We start from the raw sequence: 27,052 nt of genomic DNA, 5'->3' as shown, positions 1-27,052 counted from the left end.
TGCAGGCCTCGCAGGAGGCCACTATTAGGTGTTCCCAATGCCAAGTGCCCCCAGCCGCTACCCAACACCCCTATGGGTCTTTCCAGGTCTTTGTGATCTGGAACGGTGTGGATATACACAACAGGATCCCAGCCCCTCTGACCTTTGTAGAGTAGCATGCATGTATCAGCGTTTTGTGCTGGCCTGCCCTAGAAAGTTGCAGTGGGTGCCCTTCAGATGTGTTTCCTGTAACAGGACCAGGTCCGGTGAATGACGTGCCAGGTTTTTCAACACCACTCGCCCTTTTAATTTGTTTCTGAGCTCATTCATGCTCCACAAGATAATCCTAAGGAAGGTTTCCCTACATAGTGGTTGGGAACCCATCTATACTGAAGTCTGTGAATTTTCATCTTGTCCCCACTGCCACTTTACCCAGTTTCCAAATCTTGTTGATGCAGCTCCCCTCAACTGTCTCCAACCACCTTGTGCTGCAAGTATAAAAGACCCCCCCCACCCCCAATGCTCAAGGCACCTGTCTCCTCCCCTACCCAAATTTGTGTTCCTACCATCCTGTCCAGCTCTTCAAATAGGGATCCAGCATGGCTGGCCCTGCTCCCCCAGTCTCTAGTTGGAGCACAGTATCACCAGCTCATCTCCACCCACCCACTACCACAAGAGCCTGTCTAACGTCCCCCAGTGTCTCAGGCGACTTTGTCTGCCATCATGGCGTGACCTTCGGGAGGGCCAGGTCTTCACTGCCCCCCCCTGTGGCAATCAATCCATTGTCTGACTTACCCGAGTCTCTGTCAAGGAGCTCCCACCAGTTTCAGTCAGGCTGTAGGAGGCCATGCTGCAGTTCCGTGACCAACTTATCTCTCTCTGTTTGTGCCTCTGCCTTTGTGGGGCTCACTCCCCACGGAAACTTGGGAGGTGGGCCAGGAACAGCAGGGCATATTTCTTGTTAAGGTGCTGCCAGTGTTTTTTGACAGCTAGAAGTTTTCGCATTGGTGCTGCACCATCGTGGTATAGTCTGGGTATATGCTCACCAGGCTGCCCTCGATCTGCCAGGGCCCATGAGATTGAGCAAGTTGCAATATGTTGTCCCCGAAGTTGAGCAGTCGGGTCACTATTAGTCTGGGTGGTGCTTCAGGAGCTGGGTGAGCTGCCATCAACATTTTGTTGTGGTTCACACTCAGTAGGCCCCATCGATCACCACTGCCTCTATTCTTTGCTCCATTCAGTCCTTAGTGTCGCGGATGGCCACTAGGACCGTGGCTGTGTGGGTTTCTAGGTCCAGCTGGTCTCCCTTCCAGACCTGGCCTTCAGTGGCGGCATCCCCTTTGGCAGGCCCCAGACCCCCTGTCCGAGGATCGTCTGACTCCCTCCAATTTCTCCTATGGTTCCCAACGGTTCACTAGTGCCTCTTCCTAAATTGGCCGCCCAGTCTGGAGCTGGGGAAGACAGCCCAGTGGCCCACATCTAGATCACTGCAAACGCCTGGCCTAAGCTCCAGTGCTGATGGCGGGCGCCATTTTACATGCTTTCGGAACGGGTGCATGAAGCAACAGCTGCCCCCAGATCGGTCTAGGGACCCACAACTCCCAGCGGGTACGTCATGTAGGCCCTCCCAGCCCCACTGTCTTTTAGGGCCATGGGGCTCGGGTTGACCGGAAGGATGCCTTTACTGACATCCAAGCTACTGACTATGCATCCAACTCCATAGCTGGCGTGGACACGCTACAGGAAACCTTTTTTTTTTTTGCATCACTGGTCCCTTTAATGGACACTGGCTTCTTTTTTCAAAAAAGCTGAGCTCATATTCGGGAAGGCAAATCCCTCTGTCCATCCCTCTGTTTGCAGGGGGTAGTAACCTGATGGCTACCTATAGGTTGGTTTTGGGAGCATCTGCAAATGTACAATTTGTGTAATACGACGTATTAGTACTTAGGTCATGTCACAAATTGCATTCCAATTCGTAAACCATTCAATGAAGGGCAAACATCACCACTGATGGCACAGAGGTTTTCAGTGCATATTTCAGTCTTAAGAATCTGAAAACAAGGCATCTGCGTAAAGCTACAGTAATTTTACTGACTGGTGTGGTGCAGCAACACAAGATGCAGCGATACCAGACAAAGGGATCATCTTAAATTAAGTCAAAACTGATCTTGGTTCAAATGCCACACCCGATCTCAATGGAACACCATTGGCCCCCCTAGTTTGCCTTGACCATCTTCAAAGCCAGCTGTATCATCTACAAAGCTATCACAACCAATATCCCTGCCTAGCTTGCTGACAAGCTCATCATTTCCGATGGCTCCCAGCACACCACAGTCAGAGCAGCATCAGACTAGAGACAAAGAAATTAAAAAAGAGAAAAAAGGAAACATCTTTCTAAGCACTCAGGACCTGGAATGACTTCCACATCTTCATCAGGACTGCGCCAACCCTGCTCCAATTTAGGAAAGAGCTGAAGACACACCTCTTTAAAGGACGCTACACCATGATGAAGTAACAGTCCACTTTCACTCTAAGAAATCAACTACAACTTCTATAAAAAGCTTACACTGCCTTTGCCTTGGACACTCCACACTTCGCTACCTTTCGGCTGGTTCGAGATACATAAATTCCAAACATATACATATAAGTACTGGCTCTCCTTGCGACTAACTCATACCTGAACACCAGATGGTGCCAAAGAAATTGAGTCCTTGTCCCTTCAAGTGTTTTCCTATACAACATTTCTGGCACTGGAAGGGACAAAAAGTTGTTGTTCCCCCTACATGGCACACTGTCACGAGTCCGATAACGAGCTGCGGACTTTGTTGCCCTTCGATTCTGACCCAGTTGTTTCACCCTTTGTGCAGGAAGGACAAGAGCCCTTTAAGGGATTCTCTCAGGCGGAATCCCCGGGGGTGTGGCCCACGACGTCATACCCAAGCGGCCTATCGGAGGAGCAGCGGCCGCAACCAAGAGGGCCGTCCTTCTTTCAGGAGACGGAAGCAGGTTTCCCCGGAGCAGGAGAGGTTGTGGCGTGGACAGAGAGGAACAGCGGAGGCAGAATAGCAGCGAGAATAAGCGGAGCCAAAGAAGAGACCGAAGCAAGTACTGCTGTGGCGTGCAGAGACGACAAGCCGGGAGGCCAACGGGACTACGTTTCGCCCAGCCACCCCCCTGGAGGAGGGTGGCTTACTAAGATACGGGCGACGCTACAGGGGCTTACGGGACACGGGAGGGGGAAGGACGTTGCATAGAGGGAGGAGGGAGGTCACGTCTGGGCTCACTCGGTGCCGGTCAATGGTGACTTCTCCTCTCACTCCCCTTCCCTGAGAGAGAAACGCCAGTATTCCCTGCGACTCACTCCGGTCTATTTCTTTTGTTGTTTTATCCCCATCCACCCACGCCATTCCATCAACGTTGGGGAGGTGACGTACCGAATATCCAACCCGAAGTCCAGGGGAAGACCTGGTGAAGACGGAACCTTTTCCAACCAGGAGTTCGGACCCCTGAAAGACCACAGACTTTGACTTAATTTTTGTGTCCTTGACAAATTGAATTTTGGAATAAAACAAAACTTGCTGAACTTTATCCCTCTCTCTTACAAACTTTCATTGGTTTGGCCAGCCTCCCTCTGGGAAAGATTTCGGATTGCGACAAAGTGGTGGAGAATGCGGGCATAGCTCCGTCGCTACAAGATGGAGAACCTCATTTACCAGTTGAAGGAGAGCCAAACCAGACTAGAATGGGCTATCGAGCAGAGTACCGGTTGTTAGAAATGGGATTTCTGGTTGGCTAAGGCTTGCACCCAAGGTCAGGCAGAAACCACCACTCTAGTCAGGGCAAGGAAGTTACACGCCAAAGATAACCCCTGCTCACCCCCTTGGTAGCTTGGCAGGAGCAGACAGGCTTATCCCTGAGGCGATGTGTAAAGCGTTTGCGCGCGCACCCAGCAACAACACCCAAGGCCCACCACAAAGGAAACTCCACACAAGGTATTCTATAAAAATAGCCTTTGTATTATACACAACACATCAGATAAAAACACACACTTTACAATGTGCCAACAGGCACGGGCAGAATTTACAAGGGATTATATGTACAGGGGACAGGGCCACATGGACCACTGTCCGAAATTAGCACTCTTAGAACTTAGGAATAATACTTTAGAACATAGCACACAATAACATATATAACACACAATCAGTAACTCCTGGTAACCAGAAAGTACCACCTACGCAACCCTAACCACCTTAGGAAAATACTGCGCAGGGAATCAGGACCTCACTAGCACCACCTGTACTAGGAGAAAAATAACCACCTAAGTATCACTCTACCTGTAGGGGTCTAAGCACATAAACACATGATGCATAAAATACATTCAGAGGTGTAAACACAATTTAGGAAAAAATATCATGAAGGCATTGCGCAGGCGCAAAAAGTACATGTATGAAAATCACCAAGCACCCTAGGGGAGGGCACAACACAGCAAGACTGTCCCCAGGCCAACTGGCCTCTCAGGGGTGCAGAAATGACCAATAGCCAATAATGTCAGGGCGCGACTGCGCAGGCTGCGCAAGCCAGGCGCACAATGCACAACCTAAACGTTGCAGCTGCCCACTAAGTGCTGGGCAGCTGGGAAAGGAGCGTGGGCACCACTGTGCCCTTGGAACACAAATATCGTCGTTACGGGGGGGGGGCCTCTCTGGGCTCTACCCCCAAGAAATGCCCCCTAGAGCCTTCGTGGCTCTAAATAAACAATGCGCCGTCGTTGGATTCCCTCTGGACTCTGAACTACTGATGGCCCCGCTGGAGCCTCAGGGCTCTGGAGTAATGATGCCCGGTAACGTGGGAGCCCCTCTGGGCTCTAAAACCAATGTAGCCCCCGTCGTTGGAGTGCTACTCGCACTAGAGAACATTCATGCCCAAGTTGGAGCTCCTCGCGCTCTAAACATTCATGCCCCCACGTTGGAGCGTACTCGCGCTCTGGAACCAGTAATGTCCCTTCGTTGTGCCGCAGGGCGCTCTGAACAAAGTGCCCCGTTACACGTTGGAGTCCCGCTCGGGGGACTCAGGCAGATCTCAGGCGCTGGCGTGGGAGCGACCCCCGTCCCCCCCTTACTCACCGGGGCTCGGCAGGACTCCTCTCCTCGCTGCCTCTCCCAGCCGGACCGGCGGCGCGGGGCTTCCCTAGCAGATGGGAGCCTCGCGCTGCTCCTATATCACACCCGGGCCCCCTCCTCACTCACCGGGACTCTTCAAGATCCAGTGCGGGGTGGGCTCCCGCCTGGAGGGGACACGGTGCTTCTCCTCTAGAGTGCCCCGGGGTGCAGGGTAGGCTCCTGCCTGCTCCGGGGCTCGGAATTAGCAGCAAGTCGTCGGAGGGAGGCGGGGTAGGCTCCCGCCCTCCTGTTTCCTGTTCCGGTTGTCCCGGAGGCCCGCCTGACTTCCTGGCTGTCCCGGCCCGGGCTGCAGCGGTGATTTTTGACGATAAGAGGGCAATGTACGGCGGGGTGGGCACCCGCCGTAGGAATAATTCAATAAGCGGGGTAGGCACCCGCCAACGAACGCCACAACAATGTCCCTGGCAGGGTGGGCACCTGCCAGGGGACTTCAGGATCGTCAAAGAACGGGGCAAATGCCGGGTGGGCACCGGCTTGCAGAATTAAAGCGCTCCTAGCGCTAAGGATAAAAAGTTAAAGCGCTCTCAGCGCTAAAGGACAATAAAAAGCTCCCAGACGCTTTAGGAAACCAAATAAAGCGCTCCCAGCGCTTAGGGGAGAATAAGCATAAAGTCCAGCAAAGTTTTCCCCTGCATGCAGCAGGGCAGGGGTGGGGGGCAAGGTTGGACCCAGAGCCAGCTCACTGGGCCTCCAGGCAGGGAGGTAGTCCAAGTGGCGGTCCTCTGGTCCAGCAGCAGCAGCCCCCTCAGGTAAGATCCTGGCAGAGAACAGTTTCTGTGGGGACACAGCCCCATTTTTATACAGTAAAAACCCTTTGTTCTGGGTTCAGGGTGAGGGGGAAAACCAGTCGCAGCTGGTTGGGGAGCACCCTTGATGTGCTCAGCCCCTCACTCAATTCACTGGCAGGGCTAGGGTTGTCAGTCGCACCACAGGGGGCGGAGCCAGCATTGTGTGGGGAAAACCCTGCCCTATTCAGGACCAAGGTGTACTCCTCCCACCCATCTAGCTGCTGATCTCCCCATTCACCACTGGGTGACTCATCCTGACTCTGGGGAATCCCTAGCCCGTCACATGACCTCAACCAGCCAATCACGCGACAAGGCACACATTTTACACTGCACACCGAAGTGCCCACTTCTAGAAGTGGCACTTCCACACTAGGTACATGCACGCCGCACACATCATCGCGCAGCATTCAATCACACGAGTCCGCACATACCAAACTCGGGCCTGCACACCCCACGCATCAGGAACTACTAGGAACACATACATTCCCCATGCATTCCTATAGGAGGGCAGGCCTATCTCACCACATGCACTCAGAGTGCGCACGCACTTTACCCTGGGACACAGGGAAAGTGCGCAGAAACGAAAAATCACCACACCAAGTCACCAATAAAAAGCAAAAAAGTTCAGGGGTGAACCTGCCAGAAGGGCCAAGTCCAACACCGGTCAAGCAGAAAGGGACCGGACAACATTTACCACCGCCATACAGGCCCAAGTGGACAACCTGGTGAAGCTGGCTGAAGGACAAAACCAGCTCCTTCTGGGGCTGGGACAAGGGAGAACTCCCGCACCACCTGGCACGGTTATCCCACTACAAAAGTACTTACCTGGGGAGGATCCCATAGCCTTTTTTCTTAATTTTGAACGGGCCGCTAGGGCCAGCGGGTGGCCCAGCGACAGATGGCCCTTTTACCTGGCTCAATCGGGATGGAACCGCCGTATACGGGGTGGTGAAGCAATACATCCTGGACCGCCTTGGAGTTGATGACGAGGCCCACCGCCTTAGATTTAGGGAAGAACGTGGAACAGCCGGCGACACTCCCAAGACACTTTTTTATAAGATGAAAGAAGCTGCCGACCGGTGGCTGAAGCCATAAGAAGGCAATATTGATGAAGTAATGAACAAAATATACCTAGAACAATATCTGGAAGTGCTCCCTTATGGTACTCAAAAGTGGCTACGGCAACACGCAAACCTGACCATAGAACAAGCCGTCGAAATGGCCACTTCGTTCACCCGGTCCCAAAGCCGAGGACCTTTCAAAGAACTCGAAAGACCACACAAAGGTCCTCTCCCAACAAAGCCGGAAAGAAGGCTCGCCAAAACGTACCCTGACCCCCCTAAAGCCAAACCCATGAGATATGACCCACCAGTCACCTCCAGCCCTCAGTGCTTCGAATGCGGCGAGTGGGGCCATATAGCTCGGTTCTGATGAAATAAGAAGGATAAACCAGATGACGAGCCCATGGATGTCAGATACGCCCCCAGATCTATTCTGTTTGCGCAGGAGATGGGACCCATGTATTACGTGAGTCTCATTGTAAATAAGCGGGAAATAAAAGCCCTCCTGGATTCTGGGTGTAAGCATTCAGTGGCCCGGGGTGATGTGGTCCTTCGTTCACAAATCGTAGAAGGGAGAAATGTTGGCATACGGTGTGTGCATGGGGACACCCGGGTCTATCCCATAGCCCAATTACCAGTAAGCACCAAGGCAGGCACCCACACCACCATTACCGTAGGGGTTCTCCCTGCTCTTCCCGAGCCACTTATTTTAGGGGTAGACAATCCCTCTTTTCCCCTCCTCCTTGCTAGTGCCATGAAACCTGAGACAGCCTCAAACAATTCACACAATGCTTTACTGACCTCATAACCGTGGGCAATGGACAAAAATTTCAGGGCCGCCCAGTTAAATGACGCGTCCCTTAAGCATGCCTGGCAGAGTGCGCAAGAAACGAGGAATGCCCAAAACAAGACCTATCCTTGCTTTCTAGAACAGCACGGGCTTCTGTACCGCAATGCTAAGGAGGGGGCCACACCTCAGTTTTTAGTACCAACGACTTTCAGAGACCAGGTCTTATACTTCGGCCACTCCCACTTGTTAGCAGGTCATATGGGGGCAGAAAAGACCAGTCAGGCCATCCTAGACAACTTCTACTGGCCTGGCATATATCTTCAAATAAGAAAGTATTGCCAGAAGTGTGAAGTGTGTCAGAAGCGCAACCCTTACACCCCTCCAAAGGTACCCCTACAACCCCTGCCTATTATTGGACGACCCTTTGAGCGTACAGGGATGGACCTGATAGGACCCCTGCCTAAGTCCAGCAAAGGCCATCAATATGTCCTCATGATCGTTGACTATGCCACCCGCTATCCTGAAGCATTCCCCCTGAAGACAGCCACTACCACCTCCATATCCCAGAAGTTAATCGAGGTATTCTCAAGGATGGGGTTTCCGAAGGAAATCCTTACGGACCAGGGCACCCCTTTTGTGTCCCGTCTCATGAGGGAGATCTGTAAACAGCTAGATATACGGCACATCAGAACATCCGTATACCACCCACAAACAGACGGCCTCGTAGAGCGTTATAATGGGAACCTGAAGCTTACATTAAAGAAGCTCCTGTCTGGGGATGGAAGAAACTGGGATCAGCTTCTTCCGTTAGCGCTCTTTGTGATCCGGAGTACTGTGCAATCAAGCCTGGGTGGGTCTCCCTTTGAACTCTTATTCGGAAGGCGCCCTCGTACCCTCCTTGAAATCACAAAAGAGACGTGGGAAGAACAAGGTGTTGCAGAAGCACACGCTCTATTGGACTATGCAAACCAAGTGAAGGTACGACTTCACAAGCTAAGAACCCTGGCCCACGAGCAGTTGGATAAAGCCCAAACGAGACATAAGACACAATACGACAAGGGGACAAAGTGGAGGGAGTTTAAAGCAGGTGATTGGGTTTTAATCCTCCTCCCCTCCTCTCACAAATTACGAAAAGAATGGCAGGGTCCCTAAGAGGTCGTGTAGAAGGTCGGGAGGACCACCTACGTGCTCCGCCCCTCCACCAATAAAACCCACGTGAGTCTCCTTAAAAAGTGGTTAGGTCCGCCTCCACCGAAACCCTGTAGTGTCTCTTTCACCACGCCTGCAGAAACCACAGTGGGGGATACCATCCTTAGCCCCGAACTCAGTACAAAAGAGAAGGAAGAGTTACGAGCCCTGCTCCTCTCCTTCTCTGAGATCTTTTCCAACCGGCCAGGAAAAACATCTTTAGCAACCCATTCGATACCCACCCTTGAGGGAGTGGTGGTTAAACAGAAACCCTATCGGGTCCCCGAAGCACGTTGTGCTGCCCTACAAAAAGAGGTGGCTGACATGTTGGCTCTGGGAGTAGTAGTACCCTCCCAGAGTAACTGGTGTTCGCCAATAGTCCTCGTCCAGAAGCCAGACGGAAGCACCCGCTTCTGCATTGACTTCAGAGCGATAAACCGCATTTCAAAACAAGATGGGTACCCCCTTCCTCGGGTGGATGAGCTGATTGAACGCCTGGGTGAGGCTCGCTACATATCCACCATTGACCTCACCAAAAGGCTACTGGCAGATTCTTCTCCACCCGAAGGACCAAGAAAAGACGGCTTTCTCTACGCCGGACGGGCTCTTTCACTTTACGGTGCTACCTTTCGGCCTTCATGGCGCCCCGGCTAGCTTTCAAAGACTCATGGACACCCTTCTGAAAAACCATCTAGGGTATTCGTCAGCCTATTTAGACGACATTGTTGTATTCAGTAAAACCTGGGAAGAACACCAAACCCACCTTTTCGCCATCCTCACAGAGCTAAAGAAAGCTAACCTTCACAAAGGCAAAAAAATCCAAATTTGCCTTTCAAAAAGTCAAATACCTAGGATTCCTATTAGGGGAGGGGATGATTGAACCCCAGGCGGAAAAAGTAAGAGCCATCCAAGACACTCCCTTTCCCAGTACCAGAAAAGAGATAAGGGCTTTTTTAGGTTTGGTCGGCAATTATAGACGATTCATTCCTCATTTTTCGCAAACAGCAGCCCCCCTCACTGATTTGCTAAAAAAAATCTTCCACAGCTGCTCAAATCAAAAACCCCACAGAACAGGAACTCCAGGCTTTCAGGGCCCTAAAAACAGCACTGACCACTCCTCCTGTACTTCTCACTCCAAACTTCCATAAACAATTCATACTCCAAACGGATGCTTCTGGGGTGGGGATAGGGGCTGTTCTTTCCCAGCTAGATAGGGAGGGCTTAGAACGTCCCCTTCTGTATATCAGCAGGAAACTTTTTCCCAGGGAAATGGCCTATCCCACAATAGAAAAGGAGTGTTTGGCACTGAAATGGAGTGTAGAGAAACTTCGTTACTATTTGGAGGGACGCTCTTTTTTGCTTTATACCGACCATGCCCCTCTCACCTGGCTCCAAAAGAACAAGGGGAATAACGACAGGGTCCTTCGGTGGTTTCTGGCCCTGCAACCTTTCCGCTTTGAAGTGTTACATCGGAAGGGCAAGGACCAAGGCAATGCGGACTACCTGTCCCGGTTTCCTCTTTCCCCCGATCGGGGAATCCTAAGGGGGGGCATGTGTCACGAGTCCGATAACGAACTGCGGACTTTGTTGCCCTTCGATTCTGACCCAGTTGTTTCACCCTTTGTGCAGGAAGGACAAGAGCCCTTTAAGGGAATCTCTCAGACGGAATCCCCGGGGGTGTGGCCCACGACGTCATACCCAAGCGGCCTATCGGAGGAGCAGCGGCCGCAACCAAGAGGGCCGTCCTTCTTTCAGGAGACTGAAACGGGTTTCCCCGTAGCAGGAGAGGTTGTGGCGTGGACAGAGAGGAACAGCGGAGGCAGAATAGCAGCGAGAATAAGCGGAGCCAAAGAAGAGACCGAAGCAAAAACTGCTGTGGCGTGCAGAGACGACAAGCCGGGAGGCCAACGGGACTACGTTTCGCCCAGCCACCCCCCTGGAGGAGAGTGGCTTGCTAAGGTACGGGTGACGCTACAGGGGCTTACGGGACACGGGAGGGGGAAGGACGTTGTATAGAGGGAGGAGGGAGGTCACGTCGGGGCTCACTCGGTGCCGGTCAAAGGTGACTTCTCCCCTCACTCCCCTTCCCTGAGAGAGAAACGGCAGTTTTTCCCTGCGACTCACTCCGGTCTATTTCTTTTGTTGTTTTATCCCCATCCATCCACGCCATTCCATCAACGTTGGGGAGGTGACGTACTGAATATCCAACCCCAAGTCCAGAGGAAGACCTGGTGAAGACGGAACCTTTTCCAACCAGGAGTTCGGACCCCTGAAAGACCACAGACGTTGACTTAATTTTTGTGTCCTTGACAAATTGAATTTTGGAATAAAACAAATCTTGCTGAACTTTATCCCGCTCTCTTACAAACTTTCATTGGTTTGGCCAGCCTCCCTCTGGGAAAGATTCCGGATTGCGACACACACATATTTGTTTTTTTGCACAGTCTTTGGGCTCGAATATAAAGTGCCAAGACTGTTTGAAGTGAACCTGGCAAACAGCAGTCACCTTGAAGTGTGCAATGTGCACAGCATGCTAAAGAATATTTGCATACAGGAATTTTAAAGCGGAGAAGCAACAAATTGATATTAAGCAGGTCTAACTTTCAGTCTATGTTACGACACTATGACTTAAATGACAAAAATGATCATAAAAGGTTTAAGAAACACAGCCTCAACAATCTCTCAATTATTAGTGAGCAAAAAAGCTAAAAATACATTCTCTGTCTGAAAATACACATTTTAATTAAGTCCAAAGTAAGCCTTCTTGGATCTTTCTGAACTCGTATTTTCTTGATATCTTAATCAATGATCACAAGAAAAATATAGGGGCTAGAGGGAATGGGCCATCTGAGGCTGAACAATGGGATTCAGGGAAACATGTCTTTTTTCAGACCTACATCAAGCCACCAATATTAACTTCATGACTTGCCATAAATATTTGTCATCTGTGATTCACATACAGCTGCAGTACAGTGGTGTCGATCTACTACTTATGTCAGGTAGAACCAACACCCACGAGAACCTATAAATTACATGCACAAGTACACCTATCTGGAATAGGTTCAGGGATTTTGGAATTATATGCATGCCTTTGGAAAGTAAAATGAAGGCCAGACTAGAGTTACCTGGATTGAATGGGACCAGTATCCTGTAGTCCTTGTGGATATCCCAAGCGTAGACACAGCATGGCGGGCATACACAGATGCTGAGGGGACCAGCCAGGACGAGTTGCAAAGTGTGCCACTGAATGCCACCATGTTGGTGGCAACATACATTGGAGTTAAACTCTGAACAAAGATTCCTTTTGAGGAATATTCATGGTGCAGGGCTCGGCTAAAATGATCCAAATATGCCTGTTGAGAAAGAAACACATGAGGGCTATTTTAAGCTGTTTTGGTGGGCTCAAAAGTTTGAAACAGATTTTCTTTAAAAAACTTTTGTTATCATTGCTTGTAACATGCTTACACAGTCAGTTTGGAAAAGATTTAGGAGATTTAATTAAAACACTCTATGCCTGATTATTATTTACCAGACTTCGAAAACACTGGTTAAGGAGTGGATAATCAATAATTGATAAATAGGGATGACTAGAAGGTGGAGGAGGAGGAGGACAGAGATACTCTCGTTCAGGAAATGAACCAACAAACACCCAACCACCATCTGGTCCACACTAACTCCTGTAACACAACAAAATAATTTAGGGGTGATCATAAATCCCAGTCTCTTCACTGTAGCAAAAGTAAATCAAGTCACCAATGGAACTTTCTGCATCATGTGATCCCTCACCTACATTTCCCTTAAAAAGTACAAGTCATCGTCTTCTTCGCGCATTCCGGTCTCTACCAGAACACAGCTGCTAGACAGCTCCTTAATATAAATATCCAGCTTTCCATGTCACCAGAACTCTAATATTTTATTTCAGTTATCTTTAAGTTTTGAAATGTTATCTCTCTGGCCATTTTCCAGATGTTGCTTCCATGATCTCCTGAAGGTCTATGCAGGTGTTTACCTTGGGTCATTTTATGTGCTCACAATCAGTGTCCTGAATATTGTTTGGATCCCCTTGTTGTACAGCTAGGCACTGTTATAATGGGGATTATCCTACAGTTGTTTTATTATATGGAGAAGCAGTTGCTCAGCAGGTGAAGGTCAGTCTGGATTGATATTGGACCTGCACAGGGGCACTGGATGCAGTAGACTGGAGTCCAATTGCAGTACCTGCAAACTATTTGGGCTTTGGATGAGGAGCAGTGATACAAGGAAGGAACAGCTGGCTGTGGAGGTCTGCGCTTCGTAAGGGGAAGATGAGTTACTGAACTGCTTGATGGACGGATCAGTCCCTGGTGCAGCAGCCTGGGAACCTGATCATCCTGTTGAAATTGCAGGCTGCCGAGCCTTCAGCCTGCTGCGCCACCAAGATGATGGTCATGCTTGTTTGGGTGTTGTGTGACCACTGGTGACTGCTGCCTACTATTTGCTTCTAATATTTCTTGGGACTGAGGGTGGTGCTGAGCAGGCACACATGCTCTTGAAGATGACCTCTGTGGTTTTATGTGGAGTGTAGATGCAGTTTGAATGTGGTGAAAATGATCACTGGAATGTCAGCATGGTTGAGAGCAGTTCTAGTCCCATTGGCAGGTATCAGTTTTCTCTCGAATGGAACCCTGAATTAGTTTTACAATTAGGTTAGGTTGCCCTATGGCTGCATTTACATTAACAGCTGGCGCCATTTTATGGTGGCTGCTGGAGTGTAATTTGATGTCTGGATGGCATTAGACATTTTACCTAATACAGCCACCTTGGCAAATTAACCAAAAGTGGTTCTGACCAAAAGGTTTGGGTTTGAGACAGCCCCTTGCTATACTTGTTGTTTCTAATTTTCAAAACAGGAGTTCATGTCTTGCACACATTTCCTTTCCAATAGGGTGGACCAAGTTAGCGAGGAAGATATCTGGTCTCACTGGAAGTGGTCTCCTTTGATTTTTTACTTTCTTATTATTTGGGTTTTGCATGTATTATGGCTTGGGGCACAGCATCACTCTGCATGTGCTCTGTCCCTATAACATGAGGTCAGCACCCAACTGATTTATTTAACTTTCCAGTAATGCTGTGGTAATTTGGTACAGGAAGCCCATCAGTGGCAAGTGCATTAAACACCACGTGTGTTGGAGTGTACATTTAGACCAATGAACCAAATGACTAGAAATGTTTGGCTCCAGTCCGGGTTCAACACATTTAAACATAATGTAGGTATACCCCCACAGTTTTTGGTAATGAATGTATAGAAGTAGAACATGTTACATATTAATGACAAATATGTCCCTATAAGGAACAGTGGCACAAAGCGGTTTTAACTGTTTATATATGGTGGCATTTGGCAATGGGCAAGCCCAACTGTGAATACAAGACTATTTTTACAATTTAGCTAGGAAAATACAAAAATTCTTAATTCAAAGTGCCTTTTTAATATTCATCAAAAATCTACTTTAATGGTAAAATGAAATGTGTGTTAACTACATTGGAAAGGTAACTATACTTTGTGCTGCCTGGAAGTCCGAGTGGTAATTAATTCCTTCCTGCTGAGCTTTCTTTTTTCAGTGATTAATCCAAGATAAAGTGTGAAAACCTCCTCTATGAGTTAAACAAGAGGAGTGATTCTGAGAACAGAAAGGCAAGGGTGTAACTGTTGATCATTTATCTAGAAACAGGTCACTTAAAAGTCAGTACCAGGTGGCCAAAAAAGGACAAGGCGCCTGCTATCGGTATGTCAACAGAAGCCTTACGTGACAGAAGTCCTTCATCAGGAAAACTCTCTCAAATATGTGTCTTTGTTCCCAGGGTCGAGAAACCGTTTAGTAGGTCACAAAGAGGGGGTGGTTCCTGATATCCATATAAAGTAGGCCAATACCAGAGACAAATAAGAAGCTTGAAGTTAGAACTTTTTGGAAGGGACCCGCTCTATTGTTTCGTACCAAAGTTGATGAGCACCATCATGAATATTCAAATCTGACACTATAAATTTATATGTCAGTTAACCACGTGGTAGCAACGTAGTGGGTTTCCTAAAGTAAAGTAGAACATTGAAACTTTCTCATGCAAATCTTCTATAATTATTTCAGATTGGGATGGTGTGGCTTGTCACTAAACATGGTCGACTCATCACCTATTGGTTCCACAACAATCAGGTAGATGTACCCCTACCGACTGGCCATCTCAGCAGGTGCCTTGTCGGACCGGAAACCGTAGATAATGGTAGATGACAGTGAATCTGATGCTAGCACCTTTACAGGAAGAGCAGTATTCTAGTGGGTTATATATGGTTCCTCACCCCCACCTGGTAGGAGCCACTGAATCGGGTGGCAGCTAAGATGACATTCTTGTGCCTGTAAATTGTAGAGAACATGATAACCCAGGCTCAAACATCAAGCCAGGAACTAGCTCTGACCTTAACCACTATTGGAACAGTATTACACGGGTAATGGTGAAAGAAATGTGGCGTGAGAACTGGTTTGAGTTGGATAATGCATAAGTCACCGGCAGAAATATGGGGCACAGTGTACCTTGCAGCTAGAGGTGGGATGAGTTGAGTCTGTGGTGCCTGGAGCCTTCAGTTATCGGAGTGAAATAACTAAAAGATTTAAAAACAAAGACATTTTTGTATTGAGTGATACAAGGAAAAGAACCTGAAACGTGTGTATAGCATGCACCAGGTTAACTGCCACTGCAGTAAAGGGGATCCAAAAAGAGGCTATATTGGTATCATGGAGTCTAACATGTTAAGCCTAAGGGAACCCAGCAGTTGGGCCATTGTGGAACCGGATAGATCCTTGAAGGTGCCCTCATTGAACAGTGAACCACCAAGGAAGAAAATCCTCATTAATGACCCATAGGTGCAAGAGAGGATCCCTTGTGTACATTGAATGCTGATACCATTTATGAATCTGGGCGATGCTCAATGGAGAGTATCGGCACACTTAAGTGGGGAATCTTTTTTGACCCACCTGATGCTCTAGAAAGACCAGATGAAACTGTGTTTTTAAATGAAATCTTTATATTGTTTTTTCAATCAGTAACATTAGCCAACATTATTAAGACAGACAGCATTCCACATTCAGTACATTAGGAAGTATCTCGGACAATCACATTCTAAGGGGCGGAAGACATATTATTCAAATAATATGGTAACAAAGAAATGTGTGAAACTTGTGAATAGTTCCACCTACCTTCCTATGTTTTTGACTGGCCCCCGTGCCTTTTAAACAAGTTCCTCAGGTTTTGCGCAAAGATCCATGCCCCTAATGCATTCCGTCAATGTAGGTGCTTCAACATCCCTCCAATGTCTTGCTACATCCATTTTTGCCACCAGAAACCCCATAGCTACAAATACGCCCATGTATAGAGGGCAATCCCACTCCTTCGGCAAGCCTTGTATCGCTATTTGAGGGTCGACTGGAACTGCGTGACCAATTCTCCCAACTCTGCACATATGGTTGCCCAGTATTTCTTTATAATCAGGCACAACCATATCAAATGGTAGAAATTTCTCTTGTGAGCTGCACATCCAGTACAATAGGGGGACACCGTGAGATCATCATGGCCTCTCTCTGGTCATTGTTGTCCAAGTCACCTACATCTAGGATCCATCCATTGCAGAGTTGTTTACGGGTGTCACGGGCATGGAGTATCAATGCTCCATAAATTAAAGAAATGCACTTCTTTTCAAACTTAATCAGCACCAGTTTGTCTTTTAGGGAGTCACTGTCTGGGAGCTCCCCCAACCTATGCCCATTTTCCGCCAGACATGCAGCAGCTGAAGATAGCGATAGAACTGTGAGGCGTATGCAGGGAGAATTATGCCTTAAGGTCTGTTAAGAATGTAATGTGGTTATGGTTCCATACATCCCCGAGCACAGAGATACCAATCAGGTCCCACTGCCAAATCCCTGTAGGTGCCACACTTGTGGCAGCCAGCTACCATGTCATAGTTGGGTTGCCATTGAAAGGATACCATAACTCCTGATAGATTTCAGCATAGCAGGGGTAATCTCTGCAGGGGGCTGTGTCTATCCCCCAAAAAACAATTGTTAATTGGGAGCATCTGTGCTGTCCACTAGTAGAGCTGGACATCTGCCCATCCCAAACAGGCATCGTACTGAGATCGATGACATTTCATGAAAAAGACTCTTGGGAAATCCCCCCCCCCCTCCCGCTCATAGGAAATCAGACATCATCGATTGAATATGACAATATGTGTGGGTAGTTTTGAAGGACATAAAGCAGTTGGGGGAGGATTATAATTTTAAACAGGGCTCCCTGTCTCAGCATTGAAAGGGGAAGAATCTCCCATGATTGAATATTTGTGCTTCATCGTCCCTTCAGGATAGTCGCATTCAATTCCAAGTTTCTGAAATGGCTATTTCCATGCCTAAGTATCTGAAATGATCTTCCGTCACCTGCAATTGTAGAACGTCTAGGTTTGATGCCCCCTCTAGCATTAGGAAAATAGGTTGATTAAGACCAGTTCGCCCACAGACCCACGGCGTATCCGTATATATCAAGTATTTCCAGAAGCCTTTATATGGAGCTCTCCAGGTCCTGCATGTTCAGCAGCATATCATACGCATATAAGGATATTCTGCCTTCTTGTGCATCACTCCAGCATAGTCACGTAATCCAGGCATCTGTAGGGATCCATTCAGTCAATGGGTCTATAACCAGGGCGAACAATAGGGGTGAGAGGGCATCCTTGTCTGTTACCCCTTTCAATCAGGAAAGGGGCGGATAGTACACCATCTTCCCTTACCTGTGCCCACAGCAGTGTATAGAGTGTATCAATTAATCATGTGAAACATGGGCCAAAATTTATTTTTGCCAGATCTTGGCACGTGAAGAGCCTGTGTACCGTGTTGAAAGCTTTTTCAAAGTCTAAGGAAGAGAAGGCCATAAAGCCTCTTATTTTCCCAGATCTGGATAGGATGAGATTTAAGCGCTGGAGACAGTGTCATGTGCCCTTGTTGGGCATAAACCCATTTGGGTCTTCATGTATCCTTGAGCGGATAACTGTGCACAGTCGTTGGACAAAGATTTTTCCCTCAGTATGAACGGAGATGTGGCGATAAGAGGTACAAAGGTCAGGAGGTTTAGATGGTTGGAGTAACACTGAAATTGTTAAACCTCTTAAATCTGGGGGCAGTAAAACTGTCCATAGGCCTTGTCAAAGAGTGCTTTAGGATAGTGTGTATCAACGAGGTATATTCCCTGAAAAACTCTACTGGGAAACCGTTAGGACCTGGAGATTTACCAAAGGCCAAAGCTGCAATAGTCTCCCGAATCTTCCCCTCTGTGATTGGGAGGTCAAGGTCCCCTCTACCCTCTCTAGACAATTTCTGCATGAGCAAATCTTTAATAATGGGGTTCTGTGTCTCTAACAGAGGGGGTTGCACATGTGCATAGAGAACTTTGTAATAAATGGCAAACGTCTTAACTATGTCAGTGGGGGTCATGTGCAATGTGCCATCCACATCTCGAATGGCCGGAACTATCCTTATACTATATTCACGGTTGGCTAGCCAACACAGTAATTTTCCTGCTTTGTCACCCTGTTCGTACAACTTGCTCTGGTGGATCATCCATCCCACTCTAGCTTAATCAAGGAGCTTTAGTTATGTCAGGCAGGCTTGATAAAGCAGACGCTTTAGATCCTGTTCCTGTGGGCCAAACCCTCCGCTTTCCAAGAACCGAATGTGTCGCTCCAGCTCTACTATGCCCCTCCTCCTACCTGCCTGTATCCCTCTGATGTTACCCCTAGCTGGACCCCTGGATGACTGCCTTGAAAGCTTCCCAGACAGAATTGGCAGAGGAAATGGAAGGCACGTTAATCTTAAAATATTCGTCACTTTCCCCCTGAAGGGACTCCGAAACGGTGACCTCTAATAACCACCAGGCATTCAACCGCCACGTTTCCCAACTGCCGCAATGACGGCGTTGTATACTTATATGTATAGGGGAGTGGTCTGAAAATCCTCAGGGAGGAATGGCCCTGCGGTTACTTTAAGACATTCCATAGCTGGTATGAGTAGGTAGTCCATTGAGGAATGTGATGTGTGTAGGGGAGTAATAAGTATATTGCATGTCAGATGCATGGTGATAGTGCCAGGTGTTTACTAGTCCCATGGTGGATATCCACTGTTTGAAATGGGGTGTACAATAGGCTGGTGAAAGGGGCTACTAGCGTTTAGTGCATGGTCTACCACTGAGTTGAAGTCTCTTCCTACAACTATCATTCCTGTGGTTGTGCCAGATAGGAGCAGTGCTAGTGTGGTCGACGTACTTTTGATCAGATTGGGAGGGATGTACACACTCACAATAAACCAAGGAGAACCATTCAACTGTCCTGCTATGAAGATTAGGGGCCTCATGTAGGTAAATAAATTTTACCGGTTCTTAAATACCGAGCCGTACCGAATCGGTAAATTAGAATCGGTAAGTTATATGTAGGTAAAAATTCGGTAACAGTTACCGATTCGGTAACATTCGGTAATCACGAATCGGAATTCACCGATTCGGTAAATACCGAGGTGGTATTTACCGATTCGGTAAATACCGAGGTGTTATTTACCGAATCGGTAAATACCGAGGTGGTATTTACCGAATCGGAAAATACCGAATCGGTATGTACCGATTCGGTAAATCAAATCACATGACTTGACGAAACAGCTAATCCAGTGCAACGACAGCCCACCCAACCAGGAAGTGCCCACACCCAGGCAGGTGTACATAATTAGCCGAAGTGGCCACACCCAGGCAGGTGTACATAATTAGCCGACCCTGGAGAAGCTTGGAGTGCAGAGGAGAGGCAGGGAGCCGTTGCATGTGCGAGCGGGTAAACGAACAGCATGTCCAGCCAGAGAACACAGAAAGACGGAGGGGAAAGGAGGAGGAAGCTGAAATTTAGCCCCAAGGAACTCCAGGTGCTGGTGGAGGAGGTGGTGAAGCAGCACCAGAAGCTGTTTGGAAGGCAATCCCTGCAAGTGCCTGAGGCTGAAAAGCGCAACATATGGCTGGCCATCCAGGCGCAGGTCAATGCTGTGGGAGTGACCCACAGGGACATTGAGGTCCTCAAGAAGCGCTGGTATGACCTCCGGATTGTAACCAAGAGGAAGATGGGCGACATCCAGAAGGAGGCCAGCCAGACCGGAGGTGGAACCAACAGGGCACCTGCCCTCACCGAACTGGAGGAGCTGGTGGCGGCCACAATCGAGCAAGAGAGCGTCGTGGGTCTTGGGGACGCCGACAGCTCTGCCAGAGCCGCAACACACCAAGGTAAGACGAAAGCACAGCAATGTAGCCCCCCCTACCCCTATCCCACATCCCCCATTGTGAAACGAGAATCACACTGCAGTCCACACGTGTCAGTGCAGACAGGCAATGCATTCCGGGAGATGTAGTCAGGGCAACACTAACCATGACGTAAATGTTACAGGGCAACAAGGCATGTCACGCACTCGAGGCACAAGGAGACAGGGGACATATTGGAATGTGAAATGATTTATTGTGACGCTTGCAATGCAGCCCTTCGGGGACACTGAGCCAATGTTGTATTTCTGTCCACAGATGTGACATCATGCAGGACAGGGCATGCTGCAGGAGAGACGGCACACCGGCCACATAAATCACCTCTAGCCAGCACCAGTTCAGACCAGGGAGCAGGCCCACTGGCAGCCGCACCACCAACACAGCCAGCCTCGCCGCACACAGAGCCAGCATCACCTCACCGAGAGCCAGCATCACCACCACCAGAGCCAGCATCGCCACTCATGTTCGAATCACCGGCCACATCTCCGCTTGCAGGTGTGAGAATGAGGAGGCGTCCAGCAGCCAGGCTACGAGCCTTAGACACCTCGTCAGACGACAGCATGGGCCCAGAAGACCGCACCGGGCCCCAGGAAGGGAGCCATGCCACTGTGCCCCACACCTCACAGGCAGCACAGACGGAAGCAAGAGGGCGCCGCAGGTCGCGTGTCCAGAGTCCACCAGCACCCACTGACGGCCATGGTGTCTTCTTGGGGCTCGAGGGCCAAATGTTGAAGCAACAGCGCCTGCAATCAAAGGCAGTCATGTCAGTCCAGAGGCACATGCGGGTGATGAAGACAACATTAGTCAACATGGACACCAACATTAGCGGCATGGCTGCGGGCATTCGGGACATGTCCCAGTCAATCCAGCAGTTGTGCAGCAAATTAGATGCTGACATCGAAGCACGGCGCCGGGAACGCCAGAGAAGGGACACTACCAGCAGGGCACTCAACCGTCTGGCAACTGCGACTTCTCTACTGCGCCGGCGCTCTGTGACGATGCAGGAGGGCCTAACACAGTGCTGCAGCGACCTGTCTCGGGGGATGGTGCAGGTGACAAGTGCACTAGGGGTGCTATTGACTAGTCAGGCGTCGACAACTGCTGCAGGGGATGCTGCGGAGAGCATCGACACCAGCAGCAGCATCACACCCCCCGTCCCAGAAGCACGCAGGAGCAGCAGGCGGCTTGGGGTTGGCTCCAGTGAGGATGCACAGGCCGTGCAATCCACCACTGCAGCGCGAATGCGCAAACATTGATGTAGCCCTGCTTAGCCACTTCCCATTGGGTGACGTAACCCTGGACATACTCCTTGTATAGATGGTATATTGCCAGATTGGCCTGTTCATGTGTTCATGGCGTGGTGCCACATTAAAACTACGTCAGGACTTCTCACAACTCGCTGTGTCCCCTTACTTACTCAGAAATAGTTGCATGTGATATCTGCCCGTCTCTCTCTCCCATCGATTGCAGTTGGCACTCTAGCTGCGTTGCCCTCTGGCTGGCCTGACTCATCCTCGTTGTCCTCAAAATATGTCAGTTCCACATCTGTACCTTTTTTCGTGGCAAGGTTGTGCAGCATTGCACAAGTGGCAATAATCTTGCAGCAGGTGATGGGTTTGTACTGGCGTGCGCCTCCGCTCTTGTGCAGGCAGCGGAACCTGCTCTTCAGTAGTCCAAACGTGCGCTCCACCACATTGCGTGTTGTTTTGTGTGCCACGTTGTATCGTCTCTCACTCTGGGTTGCTGGGTGTAGGTAGGGAGTGAGGATGAATGACCGGCATGCATATGCACTGTCGCCTGGATGAGTAAAAGGGAACCATCAGTTACATGCCTCTATGCACTATGATTTGCAGGTTTCAAGGGGCGTCACTGTTACTTACCTAGCAGGTATCCCTCTCCGAATTCTCCGGCACTCAGTCGTGTGTAGATCCCACTATTCTGGAAGATGTAAGAGTCGTGGGTGCTCCCAGGAAACTTTGCAACAATATCTGTGATGATGTTCCCTGCATCACAGATCACCTGCACATTGATGGAGTGGGTGGACTTCCTGTTCCTGTAGATGTGCTCTGTATCAGCTGGTGGACAGATTGGGATGTGTGTACCATCAATACAGCCGATGACATGGGGGAACTGTGCCATGTGATAAAAGTCTGTTTTTGTTTTCTGCAGTGCAGCCTGTGTGTTTGGGAAGCTTATGTAGTGGTGCATTCTCTGCATCATGGCATCCAGGAACTTCCTGAAGAAACGTGACAGGCAACTCTGGGATACCCCACCCACCGCAGCTATCACCACCTGATAACTGCCGGATGCCAGCAGATGTAGGCTGCAGAGCACCTGCACATGTGGGGGTATGGCGTGCGCCCTTCTTATTGGATGGTCCAGGAGTGGCTGTAGGTCCCTGATTAAGTCCATGATGGTTTCGGGGTCTAGCCTGTACCTCTCATGTATCTCTGCATCAGTCAGCTGGAATAGTGTGATGCGCTGTCTGTAGATTTGTTCCTCCCGTCGCCACACCCTCAGTCCTGCTGCCTGTAGACGTAGGCGCCTTGCAATGACGTACATAGCGGCCATGTTGTCCACGCTGTAGCATTTTGGGATTGCTCATATGCATTGTTGATGGTTACCACCTGCTTTCAATCCGTGTTAATTACCGACTCTAATTTACCGATTTTCTTGGATTTCTTAATTACCGAGTGCTCCTACATGTCATTTTCATTTTTACCACTTCATATTTACCACTTCATATTTACCGATTCGTTAATTATGTATTCGGTAACTCTGAATCGGTATTTTGGAATTCGGTAAATATGAATCGGTATTTACCGCCTCATATTTACCGAAAATTGGTTTTGGGACTCCTACATCTCACTTGTCTGAATACCGGTCGGTAACGGCATATTTACCGAAAATCGGCCGTTACCGACCGGTATTTGGCTACCTACATGAGGCCCATAGTGTCATAATTCACCTGTATAAACCTGTTGTACTGTCAGGGGGAATTTCTCCCATAGGAGGATTGCCACCTCTCTGGATCCCTTTGTCAGCCAGATCGGTATACCAGTATGTACTCATGTCTGCCTAAAAATCCAAAGCGCATGCCCAACAAATGATTCTCTTGTAAAAGAAGGACTTCAGGGGTGTGATGCTTTACGTATAACACAACTACCTGGTTTCATTTTACTATTAAGCCCGTTCACATTCCAGGACATTATACCAAGTCCTCTCTCACTTGCTCCTTCATATTCATCAGTCAAGAAGGATAGTGGCCTGAGGAGAAGTCAGTGTTGTTGCTGTCTGATGTTCAATAACAAGAAAACCAACATACCCAAAACAAATCCCAAACTCCCACCCCTCCCCCAACAACCACACACCCTATTCTTCCATCCTTGGAGCATCCGTCACCCTTATAGAACCAAAATATTCATATTCAAAAACTAAATCTAAATCGAGTTAAGTGGCTTGGTGAGCACTCGCTAGTAGGGTTCCACCCTAACTACTGGCAGCCCTAGACAATAAGAAAGCAAAGCATATAAGAACCATATGAAGTGTTGAATAATCATACAGTATGAGGGGGATACCCTCTTCATGGGACCCCCAAGTTCCGCCACCCCGCAGAGTAGTGGCCCGTTGCCAGCCCTCACATTCCACTCCATGTGTCTTAGAGTGTTCACCAGCATCTGCAGCTACAGGTCCTACGGAAGGGCACTATGTATTGCTCCAGGCCAGCAGTTCCAGAAACAAAAGTGAGCTACAGGTAATATATAGTCATTCGTCTCCGTCTCGACCCCTGTTGTCAGCCATTGCCTCCCCTTCAGACTCTGAGGTGTCTCCTTGGGGGCAATGGCCCTCTGCCCCTTCTGTATGTGGATTGGTCTCCCTGTCTTAGTGTGATCTGTCATGTCTACAGGCTTGAAGTGCTTAGCGCCAGTACCAGGGACCACCGCTGTGGCACATTTATCAAGTTTAGTTTGATTTTAAGGGGGGGGGGGGCTTGTCTCTTGTCATCTTCAATACCAGGTGTGATCAGAGAAGAAAAGGGGGGTATGCCATCTTTAGGACTCCCACGTAAGAGGCTTCTCTCAGCCAGGCCCGCCAGTCCTATTACTGGTCAGCACAAGCAGACCACAGTTCTCTGACTGTAATATGTGGGGTTCTTTAATTTCAGCCACCACCCAAGATCCATACTTATTCTAAGTGTTCTCCTGAGGTGTCCAGAACTCTGGTGGCACTGCTCTTTCACAGGTGCGCACTGCTTTTCAGCTGGTCTAGAACTGCTTTCTTTCTAAGTTGATTGCTGATGCTGGTTTCAACTCGTCATTTTTCTGGCAACAGTCTTACCTCTATTTTTCTGTAGTTACAAGCCATGGAGATGGGGATCATCCTCCTGTTGGTGATAAACCCCCTATGATTTGTTTTGGATGTTAAGACCCTTCCTAGTTCGGCTACAGATCTTGTCTGGCGTGTCAGGTGAAGATCAAGCAGAGGGAGTGACCATAAAGAAATTTTGTTTTGTGTGACCTGGGACGCTTCAGCATCAGTCGCAAACTCTGCCTCTTTCTCTTAGTATTTCCATGATCTTCTCGTTCTGATGAAAAAACGAGGACCCTCGTGAAGATGTCAGGTGGTCGACTGCCCTACTTGACACAATATGGTGTGTTACAGCTAGTACTAGAACTTCTGAGCTAGACTCCTAAAGACTCGTTTTAAACAGTCTTTGTACCTAGCTAACAATGTTGCTCTCTCTTCTGTGCCGTCTGATACTCCCTGAATCTGCATTTTGTTTTGCCTTTAGTCGTTTTCATGGTCCTGGGCTCTTTGAAACTTAGAATTTTTTGTTTCAGATATTCTTGTTCCTTATCTCTCACGTCTCCCAACTGTTCTTGTGAATGCACCCTCTTTCCTAGGTCATTCAGCTCTTGAATTCCCTGCTTCATTTCTCTGCTTAAAGTTGAAAAGTTTTCCCTGAGGTGGTTTGCCAGAAACCTCTTCATGAGGGACACTTCTGCCTTAAATGCCTTCACCCCAGAAGGTCATCATGTTATATTCCGCCGGTCTGCTCTATTTATGCGAGTTAACTTTCTGGGTAACTGATTTCTGAAACAGTTCTTTCAAGGGCTGTTTTCTTCCTGTTAGGTAGAGGCATAGTGTGTGTTCTAGAAGGGTTTCCGAAAGCAAGTTATCACCTCCTTGCCTGTTATCTCTGTTGCATATGCGGTGCAGTACAGAAAATCGTAACCCTGTCTATGGGAATCAGCAAGCTTCCCACTGCCCTCCCTCATCTTGTAATCTCCCAGGTGGTTCTTTTAGTGGGTCGAAACTAATTTCAGATTAGCGCTTTATTAGAAGATGGGGACCCACAGATATTCCTTCTATGTACGCTTTCATGGATCATGGGAGTTCTTGGTTGCAGGACAGTCTCCTGCCTTACAACTTTTCTCTTAGTCTAGTTTATGATTTCTGAGGTTCAAGACACCTTGGTGCCCTCAATTGAAGCTCTATATTCCGCCAGAGCGCTACTGTACGTAGTTATTTAGGTGTGCCTCTAATCAAACTTTAACAAATCTTCAGTCTCTGTGCTTACACCATGCTACTCACCTCACACGCTGAGCACTAATGTGCTGCACCAGAGTAGGGTCTAAATATTCCTGCTTCGGCCAGACTACTCCTTTCCTCTGGGGACAGCCATGTGTTTTTAGCCACAGGTTCTAATCCTGTCAGCTGCGGGCCTACTCGAAAGCCTTTTACTGGAACAATAGGTGTTTCATGCCAGCGGTGCTGGAGCTTCCTCCAGAACTTCTCTTCTTAGCACGCAAGTTTAGACATGTGCAGCTAATATACGGCTGTACTTACAGAAGCAACATCTTACTGTGGAGGTATCAACCACATTTCTATCAGGACCGTACTCATTCCTATCAGGGGTGTCTTACCGGCAGAATTTAATTCCCCTTCCCCTGCCACTCTCCTATGCAAGAACAGTGGGAACAGGATCAGTTTATTCTGCAAGCCGATGCAGAGGGGAGGACAAAGGCGTCTCAATCCTCCACAATCTGGGCACACCCCTATCTAGAATTTTAGAGATAACCAAGTATATAGGGTCTATGAACAATGCCCTTAGAAGCCAAATAAACAAATTCCCAAGAGATATAACTTAGTGAAAGCCTTGTGTCATTGTGGAAAATAAATATTCCATCAGACGTCTTACAGCTGATCTTTAATATATCAGCAGCAAATGTAACAGAGCATCCTCTTTGTATTAACAAAAGACTCTGCTCACCCCGAATGAATGGTTCCTTTAAATTATTCAATAGATGGGCTAGGGGGTACAGTGGGGCGGGCTACATTCCCAGCCAGAGAACCCTGCTCTAGCATCACTCAACTCTGTATTGCAGCAGAACCTCCAGTGCTCTCTTGGATCAATGAGGGTGATGTAGAGGTGCAATGAGGCTGGACGTTTTCGACTGAGAAGCCCCCTCTCTTATACAGTATAGACAAGGTGGCAGCTGTCATTTATTGACTGAGACAACAGCTGGTATCAGTGAGAGGAAGCCAGCTGGAGGGCGCGTTGGAGAAAGAATCAGCAGCAATCATTAACCTCTTCAGTGCCCCGCCCTTTCCACGCCCTGTGCCGGGCGTTTCATTAGCGGGCGGGGTTCATGACGAGATAGTCTCGTCATGGGCACAGCGCAACCGCGCTCCATGACGAGACTATCT

At 48.7% G+C, this 27,052-nt stretch overlaps 1 protein-coding gene across 2 annotated transcripts in view; it reads right to left on the bottom strand.

Moving 5' to 3' along the window:
• The window catches only part of HSDL1 (hydroxysteroid dehydrogenase like 1), a 107,177-nt gene that overhangs the window by 7,147 nt on the left and 72,978 nt on the right, over window positions 1-27,052 (bottom strand). For both annotated transcript variants that reach the window (XM_085638274.1, XM_085638275.1), the window contains exon 4: window positions 12,112-12,339. In XM_085638274.1, the coding sequence (XP_085494400.1) occupies window positions 12,112-12,339 (228 nt within the window). The remainder of the gene's footprint in view (window positions 1-12,111; window positions 12,340-27,052) is intronic.

This window comes from Triturus cristatus, chromosome 12 (genome assembly GCF_964204655.1).
Source record: "Triturus cristatus chromosome 12, aTriCri1.1, whole genome shotgun sequence".
Lineage (NCBI taxonomy): Eukaryota > Metazoa > Chordata > Amphibia > Caudata > Salamandridae > Triturus > Triturus cristatus.
This window is presented reverse-complemented; position numbering and strand designations above follow the sequence as displayed.